The sequence below is a fragment of the Callorhinus ursinus genome, unplaced genomic scaffold (assembly GCF_003265705.2).
Source record: "Callorhinus ursinus isolate GAN/ISIS: 27379988/994484 unplaced genomic scaffold, GSC_fseal_2.0 scaffold13, whole genome shotgun sequence".
NCBI lineage: Eukaryota > Metazoa > Chordata > Mammalia > Carnivora > Otariidae > Callorhinus > Callorhinus ursinus.
The window spans coordinates 28,386,854-28,402,261 of NW_027397075.1; the positions used below are offsets into that span (position 1 = coordinate 28,386,854).

General features: G+C 37.2%; 3 protein-coding genes across 7 annotated transcripts in view; 2 read left to right on the forward strand and 1 right to left on the reverse strand.

The window, feature by feature from the left end:
- Nucleotides 1–1,040: 1,040 nt before the first annotated feature.
- METTL18 (methyltransferase 18, RPL3 N3(tau)-histidine) lies at nt 1,041–3,711 on the reverse strand. Of its 3 annotated transcripts, none has more exons than XM_073899999.1 (2): nt 3,576–3,711; nt 1,041–2,398 (listed from the first exon to the last, which is right to left on the reverse strand). In XM_073899999.1, exon 2 carries the CDS (start codon nt 2,206–2,208, stop codon nt 1,096–1,098), a length of 1,113 nt encoding a protein of 370 aa, XP_073756100.1. In that variant the 5' UTR covers nt 2,209–2,398; nt 3,576–3,711; the 3' UTR covers nt 1,041–1,095. The 3 variants fall into 3 exon arrangements, with proteins under 3 accessions (XP_073756100.1, XP_025733865.1, XP_025733863.1); XM_025878080.2 differs by having other exon boundaries at nt 3,487–3,645; XM_025878078.2 differs by having other exon boundaries at nt 3,444–3,645.
- FIRRM (FIGNL1 interacting regulator of recombination and mitosis) overlaps nt 3,636–15,408 on the forward strand; it is a 44,539-nt gene continuing 32,766 nt past the window's right edge. For 2 of the 3 annotated variants that reach the window (XM_025878071.2, XM_073899988.1), the window contains exons 1-7: nt 3,636–3,886; nt 6,544–6,583; nt 8,320–8,408; nt 10,023–10,127; nt 10,609–10,749; nt 12,169–12,334; nt 13,856–13,940. In XM_025878071.2, coding sequence (XP_025733856.1) covers nt 3,776–3,886; nt 6,544–6,583; nt 8,320–8,408; nt 10,023–10,127; nt 10,609–10,749; nt 12,169–12,334; nt 13,856–13,940 — 737 coding nt within the window. In that variant the 5' untranslated portion in view covers nt 3,636–3,775. Of the gene's footprint in view, nt 3,887–6,543; nt 6,584–8,319; nt 8,409–10,022; nt 10,128–10,608; nt 10,750–12,168; nt 12,335–13,855; nt 13,941–15,408 lie in introns of those variants that run through there. The other variant, XM_073899990.1, reaches the window with a different exon arrangement.
- On the forward strand, nt 4,026–5,648 carry LOC141374035 (small integral membrane protein 26-like). Its single transcript, XM_073900256.1, has 2 exons — nt 4,026–4,106; nt 5,149–5,648. The coding sequence occupies exons 1-2, from the start codon at nt 4,026–4,028 to the stop codon at nt 5,476–5,478; spliced, it is 411 nt and encodes a 136-aa protein (XP_073756357.1). The 3' UTR covers nt 5,479–5,648.

Consider the following 15,408-nt stretch of genomic DNA (forward strand, 5'->3'; position numbering starts at 1 on the left):
TAATTTCCTTAAAAGCTGTTTCATTTCTGTAAGGTCACTAGTAATACCCCCTCTTTCATTACTGATTTTAATAATCTGAGACTTCTTTTTCTTGATCAGTCTAGCTGAGGATTTGGCAAGTGTGTTGATCTTTTCAAAGACCCACTTTTGGTTTTGTTGAGTTTTTTCTATTGTTCTTCTATTCTTTATTTCATGATCTCTGCTTTAATCTTTATTTCCTTCTTTCTGCCTCTGTTGGGTTTAGTTTGCTCGTCTTTTTCTGGTGTCTTAAGGTGAAAATTTAGGTTATCAATTGGTGATTTTTTTAATTGGATTTTCTGTATCTTTTATACTATCATGATTCCCCTTTATTTCTCCCATCTCAGTATGAATTCAATTGCTCAGAATTCTTATTCTTATATGAGATAAATGAATATAAAAATAAAACAAAAAGCTTCTTCCTAGTTACCTAAGGTCTTCAGTCTAGTATTTAGGTTCGTACCATTTAGTGATGCATATGTATGCCCTTAGAATTAATGGCATGGTCATCTGACCAGGCACTTCATAAAAACAGAAGACTGGGAAGAAATTCAAACTTGAAATCAAGAAGTGTTGGGGCGCCTGGATGGCTCAGTCAGTTAAGTGTCTGCCTTCGGCTCAGGTCATGATCCCAGGGTCCTGGGATGAGCCCCACCATTGGGCTTCCTGCTGAGCAGGGAGCCTGCTTCTCCCTCTCCCTCTGCCACTCCCCAAATAAATAAATAGATAAATAAATCAAATCTTAAAAAAAAATCTAAAAAATAGAAAGTGTCAAGTTTCCCTGAGAAAAAAATTATGTAATGTCAAAGATGGTAGAAAGGCCAAATAGAATAAAGGTAGAGAGGAGAAAATGTTCCCACAAAATAATCTCCCAGATCTCATCAAGTGCTCAGAACACTATTTATCTAGTCTCCTCTAGCAAGTACATGTTATTAATATAGCTGGGATATTATTTGGATATAAACAAACAAACATCATAATTAAAAAAAATAATAGCAAAGCAGAAATCAAACATTCAAAAGTTTTTGGTTATTCTTTTTATTTCACTTAGGAACCACTCAGTGGACAATAACTCAGTTACTTAAAAGCCATTTCAATTAGGAATCTCTTTAGTCCTTCATCAATTATTTCGAGTGTTCTAGTCTCAAATACATTCCTTTCTTCCACAAACTTTTGAAAGAGATGAATACCTCCACCTACACCAAAATAATGTGCTTTGCTGGCTAAGAGCACCAGTCCATTCTTATCTAACAATCTAAGGAATGTCTGGTGCAAAGTACCGTAATAATCTGGATTGTAAATGGTTTCTGAGGTGAGAATGAGATCATATTTTTCAAAGAATTTTTCACTACTTAGTACAAGTTTACAAAACTCAGACCACTCCCCTGAAAAGAACCGGCATTTACATAATTCTTGTGTTATTTTTGATTTCCTGCATCTTTTCACATCGGGTTCATTTATGTCATTTCCTTCATCTTCCAAAGTTGAGTTAGCCACTACATTAGGTAAGGTTACTTCATCAATCACCATACTGTTATAATCTTGAAAATGAATTTCCTTGGCCCCTCCTTTGAATGCAACTATACCCAGCAACCCTGATCCACAGCCAAGATCCAACACTTTTTTCCCAACAAATTTCACATTGGCCTTTGTGAAATAAGCCAGCAAATCAAAGGTACATTCCCAGATTTTTAAGCCTCCTTCATAAACACCTGTAATCAGATCAGAGTGAGAAGAAATGCTTTGTGAAACTATATTTTCTCCAGGGAAGTTCTCTTTCAACAAGATGGTTTTCACTATTGATACATTAACATGTTGGGGACCTGGTAATTTTTCTACGACTTTGTTTTCTAACACTTTCTTTAAATCTTTAGGCATAGGATGCTCTTTGGCAACACTCATGCAGGGATGTTTTTCATGTGGCTCCAAGTTACTTGAGCTGTTTGCTGTACTGAGTGAGCGGTTGGTGTCTTGAGAGGCAGCTGCATTTCCCACTGGCTTATGTTCCAACAAATGATCCTGAGGCCAGTCAAACTGTTCTGTAGAATATTTTCTGTCCCTGTGTTTACCTTTTTTACTTTCTGAGACTAAAGAGCCTTTGGAGGAATCTAGGGCCAAAGCTCCATCTCCAAGGGGTGTTGATTCATTTTCCAGATGGTTTTCTATAGTAAAATTAAATTGAAAAGTCATCCTCTCATTAAAGGCAGACAATCCTTAAATTCAAAGGAAGGTTCTTCAATTTCTGTATAGAACTGATGACACACACATAACCTGCTTCAATTATTCAGTTAGTTTTGTTGAGGATTAATTTTTCTTTACAATATTTAGAGATGTTTCCAAATGACTTTTTAGATGTCTTCGCTCTTCTTTCAAATTAGCTCTGGAGAAAAAAAAGAAAATTGTTATTAAAAAGTAAAATGAGGGGCACCTGGCTGGTTCAGTTGGTACAGCATGTGACTCTTGATCTTGGGGTTCCGAGTTCAAGCCCCACATTGAGCATAGAGCTTACTTAAAAATAAATAAACAAATGAAATAAAAGTTTTTTAAAAAAGGCAAAATGATATATTTCACTAAAATGTAACATTAAATAGCACCCCTTCCCCCCTCCGCTATACAGCTGCTTTTTCTGTAAAAGCTGTGAGGGGAGAGGGATAGAAAGAGAAACACATGACACACACCCTTCAGGGTTCAAGAAATGGAGAAGAGAATAAACTGTAAAAACAAACAAAAGGACAACAGAACAACTCGAAAAAACATAAAAGTCCAAAATTGCCAGACATAAAAGACAAGCCTGACTTAAGTCTTTCACCTACCATGATCTTGCCCAAACATACCTACCTCCTAAAACTGCCAGAATCTCTTCACTTCAGTCTGTTACTGTTTCAAGTAACAGGCCTTCAAGATTTTATTTTGGTAAATGACAACCCCTTTAAAAACAAGCACGGGTATGGTGTGCGTAATTCATCCAAATGACCTTAGCTACAAACATTTAGCAAAGACCAGCAGCCCCAAAGGTATGGGAATAGGAGCATTTTGGAGTAATTAGTAAAGATTAATTTGGTTTTAGAGAAACAAAATAAGGGCACTGACTGAGTCCCCTAGAGTCCCCTAGAAAATAGAAGCAACTTTACCAAACTTTACCAAAACTCTTCACATTATTTATCGTGTTAGATAACTTTATATATTTATTTCCTTCAATTTGCACAACTCTGGCAGGCAGGGTCTTTATTTCCATTACACGAGACGTACAAAGTCGGGTCGCACAGTGAAGTGGGTAGAAAGGTGCCTGTTTCTATCTACTCAACCGCGCCCTGGGCCTTGGAATCATTTCTGGCTGCAAGTCCCAGGTCAACCGTGACCCCAGATGCTCAATCTCAAAGCCCCATGGAACAGACGGTAGCAAATCTGGGGTCTTCCGCCTTCACCTCCTCTAAGCGCCTCACTGCAACCGTTTCCACCGATCCAGACCTGAGAATGCTCGCAGCCCGGGAAGGTCCCAGCGCCCGGCGCTGAGAAACCCCACGCCACGCCGGGCCCTCGGAATGAAAAGCGCGCACCTGTGAGTCGAGTCCTCCGCGGGCCAGACAAGCCCGGCTCCCTTCCCAGACGCGCGCGGCTCGAGCTCACGAGGAACGCAGTCCGCTTCCTCTCTATGGTACTGGTGCCGGCCGAGAGCTCGCAAGGCCTGCCGGGAGGGCGGGAGTTTCCGGTCTTCTTGGTGGCGGGACTGGTTTGAAGCTGTGCTGGTTGGCGAAACATGTCTCAGGAACGCGCGGCCCCGGCGAGCGCTGTTCCTCTGGAAGAATTAAGTAGCTGGCCGGAGGAGCTGTGCCGCCGGGAACTGCCGTCTGTCTTGCCTCGGCTCCTTATATCCTTCATTGTCACCTCCCCCCACTGAGGGCTGTGGGGCAGGTCTCCCAACTTTTCTCCGGTCTCGTCACACTCGCCGCCCGGCCGTGTAGTGTTGCTGAGGCCTGAACCCTCTCCTTGCCTCGCTGATGGGCGAGATGAGTAAGCGAGGGAGACGAGGGCGAGCGGGGACCATGGCTGCCCAGACCGAAGGCATGCCTCCCTTTGGCACTGGAAGGGTTCGCGCTGGTGTTCCGCCCTGATTTTGGCAGTGGATCTCGCGTTTTCTTCCATTCCTTTGTGCCTTTTAAGTTTTTCTGTGCTCGTCACGTGCAATTAAGTGTAAATACCTTTGTTTGGGACAGCGGGGGAGGCAAGCACTCAGACCTGATCTGTGAGGTGAGCTCTGACTCCTAATAGCTGGATGAGGTAAAGAGATACGCTCTGAGCTCTTACCTCTAGGACGGATGGTGAATATGGATACCTTTCTCAGTATTACGGGAATTAAAGGACGTAGATCTGCCATGGTGCCAAGTATGTAAAAGATGTCCAGTAAATAAAAATGTTCTTCCTCTTCTCGGACCTCTTTCCTTTGTTGTTGGTTACAAGGAGTTGCTTCCTTTTGTAATTGGCTTTCACCTGCTGAGTCTGAGTTACTTAATGCCTCCGTTGTCCAAGTGCATACTGTTTTTCTTGTAAATGTGCCTGGAACCCAGTCCTCCCATGTTAAAAAGTAATTTTTTCTTTAACATTTTTGAGGTCGCCTTCAACATAAAGCTACATTTAAAAAAAATGACCTTCACTTTAGAGAGTCTCAAATAATTTTTTACATCTAAAGGCAAATATACATATTACCGTTATGTAGAAGTTACGTGCATAGGCATTGGCAAAAGCCCACTTAGGTTCCAAAGGCTTTTCTTAGTCATTGTGCAGATTCGGAATGGCTTTCCTCAAGGATTTTGATTTGGAAAACACATAGCCATCCTTACTCCAAAACCTTTACTGGGGGACATAGTACATACCAGGCAGGGTGTTAGCCTTTGGGGGAACAAAGATAAGGAACATGGTTCCTCTTTTCCCCCCTCAAGCTTATGGGGAACTTCAGTAATTGAAAGTCAACATTCCCACTTGGTTTTGCATCTCAGACTTAACATTCAAAAGAAACTAAAGCTGTTCTTCCCCCAGTTTTCAACACTTTTCAACAGATAAGTTTTTAATAAATTATAGTCACATCACCCAAACATTATTTTTATGTTTTGCCTTTTACATACTCTTTTCCAGTCTTTACCTGCATGTCTACATAATCATAAATTAGGTTTAATTTTGGAAGGGGACGTCCAGGCCACGTCTTGGTACCGGCGGATGTCCGTGGTCTACGCGGTGGGCGCTTGGACCACGCTGGGCTCCATGTTTTATTTAGGCCGGAAAAAACGCAAGCCACCAGGTGATGAAGTAGAGCAAAAGGATGTCTCAAGAAATGAAATGCTTGAGCCCCCGAAAGGATTTTACTTGGAAACAATTGTCACATATAAAGAAGATTTGGTTCCAGTCACTGAAAAGATCCTCAACTTTTTGAAATCATGGACTGGTGGCCCTGGACGGGAACCATGATTAGCTGCTGAATGCTGAAAACTGGGACTTTGGTTCAGCATATACATTTCATGGATGCCTTGATTTCCAATTTATGTTTATGAAAAGTGTATCCATTTAATTTAATTTTGCTGTAAAATATAATCACTCGTAGTATGCAATAAATATTTCCTTGAGGAAAAGTCAAAAAAAAAAAAAAAAGGGGCGCCTGGGTGGCTCAGATGGTTGGGCGTCTGCCTTCGGCTCAGGTCGTGATCCCAGGGTCCTGGGATCGAGTTCCGCATCGGGCTAGAATTTTTTTGACCTTTGTTGAAATTTTTCTGTAAGACAAATTCAACCCTATTGAACTAAAGAAAATGAGTTAATGACTATACCTCATTTTGATTGCTGCTGTAAAATTAATATATGCAAAGTAAGATGTCAGAAGAAGAATCAATTCTTGTATTACTGTGATGGAGTTATATAGTTTGTTCACTTTCCTTGCTGACACATTCTTTAATACTTATTTTACAATAAGAAATTTCTAACAATTCTTGGTGGTATACAAGTATACAGTTTATAATGTGATTACTGCTAACTTTTGTAAGGACGTAGGATAATTTATTGTCACATTTATAAGTGTCTGCTATGTGCAGAAGAATTTCAGTCTGCTAAGCTTCATAAGAGGCGCACAAGTAATGTGAAAAGAAGATAGAAAGTGTTGAGTGACTTAATACAGGTGCAAATAGAATACTGGAGAGGTTTGAAGGAGGAAGAAATGTCTTTCCTGTTTTAGAAACCAGAAATCCATGGATTATTATAGTACTGTTCCTCTGTCAAAAGAATGTCAACTACACATAGTTTGAAAAGACAATTTTATCCCTGCTCAATTTTGAAAGTGTTTCCTTGGAGTATTTTCATTATATTATAGTTTTTTTTTACCTAAGAACATTAAATTTTTAAAAGTAAAATTAAGCCAGTAATTTGAGTTTAATTTCAATTTCTTACTGATCATTGCCTAAACTTCAAGAAGGCTGCTTTTTAGATTTATTCTTAGCAGTGAATATCCTATTACTGTAATATTGGTATCTTCCTTAATTTTTTTACTCTATGTATCAGCATTCTGACAACTGGATTGAGCATATTCGTAAGTAAAATTATCTTAATTGTTTGATTTACTTTGATGTCATGAAGGTCTGAGTCCTACATATATCGATACAGTTTCATATTCCCTTCAAGTGTATTCTAGTAGTGTTACAGACTGTAAATTTCAGTTACTTAAAATTACCAAATTCCTTCAAGTAGTCGTACTTAAAGTTTTAAATTCTATTTTGGATGGATACGAGAACTATTGATAATGTCCATATAAGCGCATTGAAATTTTAAATGTTTGTTGTTAAACTGGTTAGACTCATATAAAACATAATTTGCAGTCTGCTTTCAGGTTGACTTTATCATCTTCTCTCTGTTCTTTAATCTTACTTGGCTTATTTATTTACCTATTTAGTTAGGAGAAGAGATGGATTAAAGACTAGACTACACAATTTACTCATTTTGAGTTACCTTATTCTATTTACATTTCACTTGATTGTGGATATTTATAATTTTCAATCTATGTTGCCTGTTGGGTCTAATTTTTTTAAGTAATAATTTTTTTTTATCCTGAGTATATATATTTCTACAGTGAATATTTATACATATTCACTGTAGAAAATTTGAAACGTGCAGAAAATCAGAAAAGATAATGAAACATCCATTAATCTGAAATGGTTAAGATTTTGGTATAGAACATTCTCATCTCGATTCTATACATTCTTGCCGGGCTATTATTCTTTGTATATACATGTTTATATATATTAAGATTGGGATTATACTATTTTGGAAGCTTGGTCATTTAACCTTAAAGTATTGTGAATATTTTTTCATGGTTTTAAATGCTCTCGAATAATAATTTTAATGAAAGCAAATCCTATTCAGTAGATGTACCCACATCCTTTAAGTGGTCCTCAAAGGCTAGACATACAGATTTTTTTGTTTTTATTTTCTTGTTATTATTTCAGATACTTAATAGTTTCTCTACGTAGGGGTGCCTGGGTGGCTCAGGTTAAGTGTCTGCCTTTGGCTCAGGTCACGATCTCAGGGTCCTGGGATCGAGTCCTGTGTTGGGCTCCCTGCTCAGCAGGGAGTCTGCTTCCCCCTTTTCCTCTCCCTCTCTTCCCCTCCTGTGTGTGTGTGTGTGTGCGTGTGTGTGCGCGCGCGCGCGCGCCCATCTCAAATAAATTTTTATTTATTTATTTATTTATTTATTTATTTATTTATTTTAAAGATTTTATTTATTTTTTTGACAGAGAGACACAGCGAGAGAGGGAACACAAGCAGGGGGAGTGGGAGAGGGAGAAACAGGCTTTTCCGCAGAGCAGAGAGCCCGATGTGGGGCTCGATCCCAGGACCCTGGGATCATGACCTGAGCTGAAGGCAGACGCTTAATGACTGAGCCCCCCAGGCGCCTCTCAAATAAATAAATTTTTAAAAATATTTTTATTTATTTAATTGTCAGAGTGCACAAGCAGGGGGAGTGGCAGGCAGAGGGAGAAGCAGGCTCCCTGCTGAGCAAGGAGCCCGATGTGGGACTTGATCTCAGAACCCTAGGATCATGACCTGAGCTGAAGGCAGCCGCTTAACCAACTGTGCCACCCAGGTGTCCCAGTAAAATCTTTTAATAATAAACATAGTTTTTCTACATAGAAAATGGCATTTTGAAATTGTACAAAGCTTCAGATTGGTAGTACTTACATATTCTTGCATTTGGGGAAGGGGCAGTGATCTTTGTTGGCTGACATGACTTAATATTCTTATAAAATTTGTTTCTATTTTGCTTTATAGAAATTCTGAAAATTATTGTGGAAATGTTTTTACCTCATATGAACCACCTGACGCTGGAAGAGACTTTCTTCTCACAAGCGCTGCCAAAGGTATTGTCCTATTATCATCTTAATCAGTCTACATGTTATAAAGGCTGTTTAAATCTAGCCTCAGTTTTAGATCATTTATTAACTGTGGCTCCTTTTTTCCTAATGTATCAGACATATTTGAAATACAAATAATTTAGTAAGAAATAGATCTCATGTGAGAACATGATGGTGTTAGTGTGATCATTAGGTGGTTAAAAACTATTATAATTTTAAGTAATATAGATCCTTTACTAATTGAATTTACATTATTTGTAGCTAATTTTAAGTACTGTATTTTAAAGCAATTCAATGAATATCTGGGATGAGTGATGAAGTTAGCTAAGATCTTCTCTGTAGAGTTTATTAATAATTGTTAAATTTCATTGTTTAGAAAAATTGAGCCAATTTTTAAAAAAGATTTATTTATTTTAGAGAGAGAGAGTGTGTGCAGGAGCGAGTGTGGGGGAGGGGCACAGGGAGAGGGGGAGAGAGAATCCCAAGCAGATTCCCTGCTGAGTGCAGAGACCTACACAGTGCTTGATCTCACAACCGTGAGACCATGACCTGAGCCAAAACCAAGAGCTGGAGACACCTAGGCGCCCCTGGAGCCAAATTTTATTAAAGAAGGCTTAGAATAAAAAAAAGGCTGGAATGTTGGTAAAATCAAATAACCAAGAGAAAACATTAAGTTCACCAACTACATTATCTTTTACTCTACCTAGTTCCTATTACCTTTTAGATATATATGGTATACTTTTTCTCTGAAAAGCACAGGCATTTTTTTTTTAATTGAAGGAATTAAAGGTATTTTGTGCAAAAACTGAAACTTTTTTTAATGATTTTTAAGTTTAGCTTTGAAGCAGATAATCATCAAAATTCCTGTTACTCATATTCATTTGATTGTTCTCTATCTAAAAGTTTCTTAGAATTTGTTCTTGACCACCAGAAAAAGATCCAGCTGTTATATAGATTAAAATAAGGATGCTGAGTATTAGCTTGCCTTTGGGAAACAATATCCTCTTTAATTACATTGTGTTGTTATTCTTGCAGTGTTTAGGCCATTTAAATTGTTTAGAAAAATCTGAGTATTTAGATCTTAGGGTAGCTAACTTCACAGACAAAAAAAACTTAGTTCTAAGGTCACATACAGTACCTCTAACCCAGGAATGGTATTTTGAGTTGATCAGAAAGGCGAACTGTTTAGAACGCAAGTAAATAGGTAATTCAGCATTACCCCCAGAAAATACCCTTATAAATATCCATATGAATATTGATTGGTTAAGACCACCAACTTTTATTGTGTAGAGTAGCACTTAACCTTTGTTACAGCACCAAAAAATTAACTTCGAGTGATTTTATTTTATTTTATTTTATTTTATTAAATAGAGTCAAACCACAGAAATGGAAAAGAAATCAATTTCAACCTGAAGCTTTTAAAAGATTGTGTTATATGACTACTTCATATATATAAAAACATATATATTGTTTACTTTAGTACGTGCAGTTTTTAAGCTAGATAATATCCCATGGCTATTACTAGCAGAAAATTGTCTGATTTTTTTTTTCTTTAAAAATATGTCTTCCCTTTCTAGTGTTTTCTGTTACTCCTCTTTATAACATGCTTACTTTTCACAGACAGTGAAATTATTTGATGACATGATGTACGAGTTAACCAGTCAAGCCAGAGGACTATCAAGCCATAATTTAGAAATCCAGACCACTCTAAGGAATATTTTGCAAGTATGTCAAATTTATTAGAAAGGGTATAGGGGAAGAGCTTAAACAGTGTAAGAATTTTTATACTGATATTAATTAGCTATATATCCTTTATATAGTGGCCCAATGCTGGAATTAAATTTATAGAATTAAATAAATGAATGCAAAAAAATAAATTTTGTATTTTTTTATGCTGAGTAAACACCAAACTTATATAAGACAAGTGATCAGGGTATCTTGCCCTACCTATAATTTCAAAGCTTATACTTAGAACACCTGCCATATGCTTTGATGTGTGGGTTAGGATTCTGAGTTTTTTTTTTTAAACCAAATGGCTAGCCAGTTGTTCTAATATTTGTAGTTCTGATAGACAGAAGTTCAATGAAGAAGGAATAGAGTGTCCATTTTGTTCACTCCTGTATCCCTAGTACCTGGCATGTCTGATACCTTTCTATGTTTGTGAACAAAAACATACTGTGAATGAAACTTCTCTCCTTATTTCCAGACAATGGTTCAGCTCTTAGCAGCTCTTACAGGATGTGTTCAGCATGTCTGTGTCACACAGGAATCCATCATTCTAGAAAACATTCATAGTCTTCCCTCCTCAGTCCTACATGTAATCAAAAGTACATTTGTACATTGTAAGGTAAGTAATCAGTCTAAGTATACTTTAAATGGCCTGAAATCCACAGGCAAAAAGGCTGAGGAAAATAGTGTTTGCATGTAAGATTTTACATATTAGCCTGTATTACTGGAGTAAAGTAGAACAAAGAACCATGTACAGGCATACTTTGGTGTTTTTTTTTGTATGTTTGTTTTTAAATATTTTATTTATTTGACAGAGAGAGACACAGCAAGAGAGGGAATAGGAGCAGGGGGAGTGGGAGAGGGAGAAGCAGGCTTCCTGCTGAGCAGGGAGCCCAATGCGGGGCTCGATCTCAGGACCCTGGGGAGGGTCGTTAAGGTGCTTAACGTTAGGTTAACGACTGAGCCACCCAGGCACCCCCAGGCATACTTTGTTTTATTGCACTTTGCAGATATTGTGTTTTTTTACAAATTGTAGGCTTGTGGCAACCCTGTGTCCATCAAGTCTGCTGGTGCCATTTTTCTAACATTTGCTTGTTTGTGTTTCTTTGTCACAGTCTTGTAATTTTGTCAATATTTCAAACATTTTCATTATTTGTTATAGTGATGTGTGGATCAGTGATTATGATTTGCTGAAAGCTCAGATGATGGTTAGCATTTTTTAGCAATAAATATTTTTTGTTAAGGTATATACTTTTTTTTCCCAACATAATGCTGTTGCACACTTAATAGATTACAGTGTAATATAAACGTAACTTTTATATGCACTGGGAAACCAAAAACTTTAACTCGTTTTATTGCAGTAGTCTGGAATTGAACCTGTGATATTTCTGAGGTGTGCCTGTATGTAAATATTTGTTTCAAAATAAGTGGTTGTAAGGAACTGATTAAAAATGGGCTTTTCCGGTTTTGTTTTTGTTGTTTTGTTGTTTTTCTTTTCTATAAAGAAAGAAGAGATAGGGATTTGTGAGTCACAGGAATCCTGAAATTGTTCTGTCATGATATTGGTGGATCAGATGAATTCCTTAATGATTAGGTGCCTATAAAAGGACACAGCCCTTTTGTAGTCCATCTCTACATTCCTGAGGCAGCTTTACGCCATAAAAGCTGGCCTAGGATTTGTGGGTCGGAGGCAGTTTTGGTACAGGTATTCATTGGGTGAATAAAATCACTGGTTTAACTAATGCTTCTCTTTGGTGATAGGGTGCTAAAAGTCATGTACCTCACCAAACCTTATGTATCTCCCTTTTAGTTCTATATTTGCAAGGTCTCGGAAATCAGAGATCATGCTTTATACATGCCTGCGTCTCTTGAAGTACACTATATATAATGAATGGTCACTAAACATTTGTTTAATGAGTAAATATGTGATTCAGTAGAAAGCACTGAAGTTACGAGCTTTGATGGAATGAGTTAAAGTAAATTTGTCTCTTGATCTTTTTTATGATTTGCTATTTCTCTCATTTTTATTTGTGATCAGGATAGTGAATCTGTCTATTCTGGGCATTTACACCTAGTTTCAGACCTTCTCCAGGCTCTTTTCAAGGAGGCCTATTCTCTTCAAAAGCAGCTAATGGAACTACTGGATATGGTTTGCATGGACCCTTTAGTAGATGAAAATGATGATATTTTGAATATGGTAATAGGTAAGTGAGAAAACTTCCTACTTAGTATGTGACATATGTTTACTAAACTGTATATCCATTAAATTATCGAACCCAACATTGTTTCTAATGCTTTGTGGTATTTTACTCATTATGTATAAAAAAATTTAAATCCTACCTGATAAATTTTTAATCTTCTAAATTTTAGAATTTATAAAATTGATATGTGATGCCTTAACATAGATTTGTATATTCAGTTAAAGTTCACCATACGTGATTTTTCCACAGTGATTAACAAAAAAAGTCATGCAACTTTATACCTTCTAAAGTAGTCCAGATACTGAGGCAGTAGCTTTCAGAGTTTTTAAACCGTAATTCAGTAAGAAATGAAGTTTGCATTTCTTTCTAGAGCACATATAGTTGCATATGTATGTGTATGTTCATGAACGTGTATTTACTATGTAATATATACATTTATTTATTATATGTAAAATAATACCTATTTTATATGTAATGTACTCCATTATATTCTGTTTCATTTTTAAAGAATTGCTGATTGCTACTTCATAATTTTATCACTCACAATGCATTATAACCCAGAGTTTGAAAAACAGTAATGTATAAGGACAAAAATTTCATTTATAGCTTCTGTATAAAGAGTTAAGTTTGTTTTGTGCAGTGTATCAGGTACCTGTTGCTCTGTAAAAAACTACCCCAAAATCTATTAGGTTAAAACACCTACTGCTTTATTTATTCATGATTCTGTTGAGTCAGCAGTTTAGGCTGGGCTCAGCTGGGACAGCTTTCTCTGCTCCCCATGGTACAACTGGCTCGTTCACTCGTGTTTTTGCAGTCAGTGACCTCATCACATCTGGCTGTTGGCAGAGGCAGAAGCACTGAGCTGGCCATGTGTGGCACATCATCCAGGAGGCTAGCCTGGGCTCGGTCACCTGATGGCGGCCTCAGGGTCATCATCAGGAGAGGACAAGCCCCAGTGTGCAAGCACTTTTTAAGTCTTTACTGGCCTTATAGTTATTATTATCCTGTTGACCAAAGCAAGTCATATAGCTAAGTCCCATATCAATGTGGAAGGGAACTGCCCAGGAGTGTGGACACAGAAAGGGAAGTCACTGGCCATTTTTACAAATAAAATGAAAGAGTAGAAGCCTTTCATAAATACTGTGCCAATTTGCTATAATTCTTCCTTGTTTGGTATTCTTTCCTTTGCAGCTTATTTTGTCATTTTGGATTAGAATATCTATAGAATATTTCAATTATAATAGGGTACAACTTTTATTCTACTGAACATTTTAGTTTATTTAGGTCATTTAGTTTTATTTAGGTAGGTGTAAACATCAAAAATTAATTTTCTGTAATTTGTAAAAACCATAAATCAAAAGTATGACACTTATTTTTTAAAAATTATTTTGAAAGATTTTTTTCTAACTGCATTACCTATTTTAATAAATGTCAAAATTGATCAGTAGATAGTTTTAAATATAGGAGAAACTCACCCCATATGACATTTGAATGTCCTAAGAGTTCTGTTATCTTTTTTTGTAGTTATTCATTCATTGTTGGATATCTGCTCTGTTATTTCCGGTATGGACCATGCGTTTCATGCCAATACTTGGAAATTTATAATTAAGTAAGTTTTTTTCCTTTGCTTTTTTACTTTTTGTAATATATTTTCCATATCCAAAATCTAAATTATTCATAAGTTTTTTAGATTGCATTTAAAACATTTTGTATGGGTGTGTATAAATAATGTTTCCTCACACTGCTGCTGATTAATCCAGATATTGTACATGTAGCTCCTAAAGCAAATTGGACCTCTTTACTCTGCTGCTTCTAAAATTTAAAAAAGAAGCTCTACTTTGTTACTAATACTTTTTTTTTCTTTTTCAAGATATTATTTAAAATCAGGTCAGTTAACATATAGTGTATTATTCATTTCAGGGGTAGAATTTAGTGATTCATCACTTGCATGATGCCCAGTGCTCATAACAAGTGCCCTCCTTAATGCCCATCACCCGTTTAGCCCATCCCTTACCCACCTCGCCTCCAGCAACCCTCAGTTTGTTCCCTAGAGTTGGTCTCTTATGGTTTGCCTCCCACTAGTACTTTTGAAATAATGGGCCATTGGCCTTAACCACTTGCCTACTGCTACTGTTATTTAACCCATCAGGTGTTTATTTCCAGGCTTAGATAAATTAATCGTTATACTTAGAGCTGAATATAATCCCTTTATTATATGCCATTGAGTTGTTCAAGTTTAATTCCATTTATAAAGTAATTTTAGCTAGAGCATTATGAAAGGTTGCCAGGGAGAGTGCCCATAGTGCTCATCAGATTCCTGGGGGTGGGAAGGGGTAGATTTGAGATGTAAAAATGGCTGAGAACCTCTACTTTATACACATGCATAAAAATCAAAGGTCAATGTAATATTTTTAGGTCTTAGGTGCTTTTCTTGCACCACCAGGAGATCATTAACTTGTCAACAGGTAATAGTGCAGTGGTTAAAAGTGTCAACCCAGAGCCATTCTGCATGTGCTTGAATCCATTTTGAAATCATTTACTCTTCCTGAACACTTGGGAAATTTGGTTATCTTCCCTGAACCTTAATTTGCTTATCCAAAAATGGGAGTAATTAAAATAGCACTTTCTAGGTGGGTTTATTTTATTTATTTTTTTAAAAAGATTTTATTTATTTGAGAGAGCACAAGCAGGGGGAAGGGGCAGAGAGAGAGGGAGAAGCAGATTCCCTGCTGAGCAGGGAGCCCAATGCAGGACTCAGTCCCAGGACCCCGGGATCATGATCTGAGCCAAAGGCAGACTCTTAACCAATTGAGCCACCCACATGCCTTTTGGTGGGTTTATAGTGAGAATTAATTGAGTTTGTCGATATGAAATGCTAAGAACTCTGCATGGCATGTAGTGAGTGCCCAATGAATTACCACATCACCATCATTACCATTGAATGTGTTCTATTCTTGTCCTCTTCCAATTCATTTGCTAGTCAATGTTCAGTCTGATCTTTTGAAAATGTCAGTTAGAGCATGTCACTCTACTGCTTAAAATCCATCCCAAGGGGCGCCTGGGTGGCTCAGCCATTA

Coding starts and splice junctions, on each gene's coding strand:
- LOC141374035 (XM_073900256.1), top strand. CDS start 4,026: ATGAGTAAGCGAGGGAGACGAGGGCGAGCGGGGACCATGGCTGCCCAG. Junction 4,107..5,148: donor CTCCCTTTGGCACTGGAAGG/GTTCGCGCTGGT, acceptor ACTCTTTTCCAG/TCTTTACCTGCATGTCTACA.
- METTL18 (XM_073899999.1), bottom strand. CDS start 2,208: ATGACTTTTCAATTTAATTTTACTATAGAAAACCATCTGGAAAATGAA.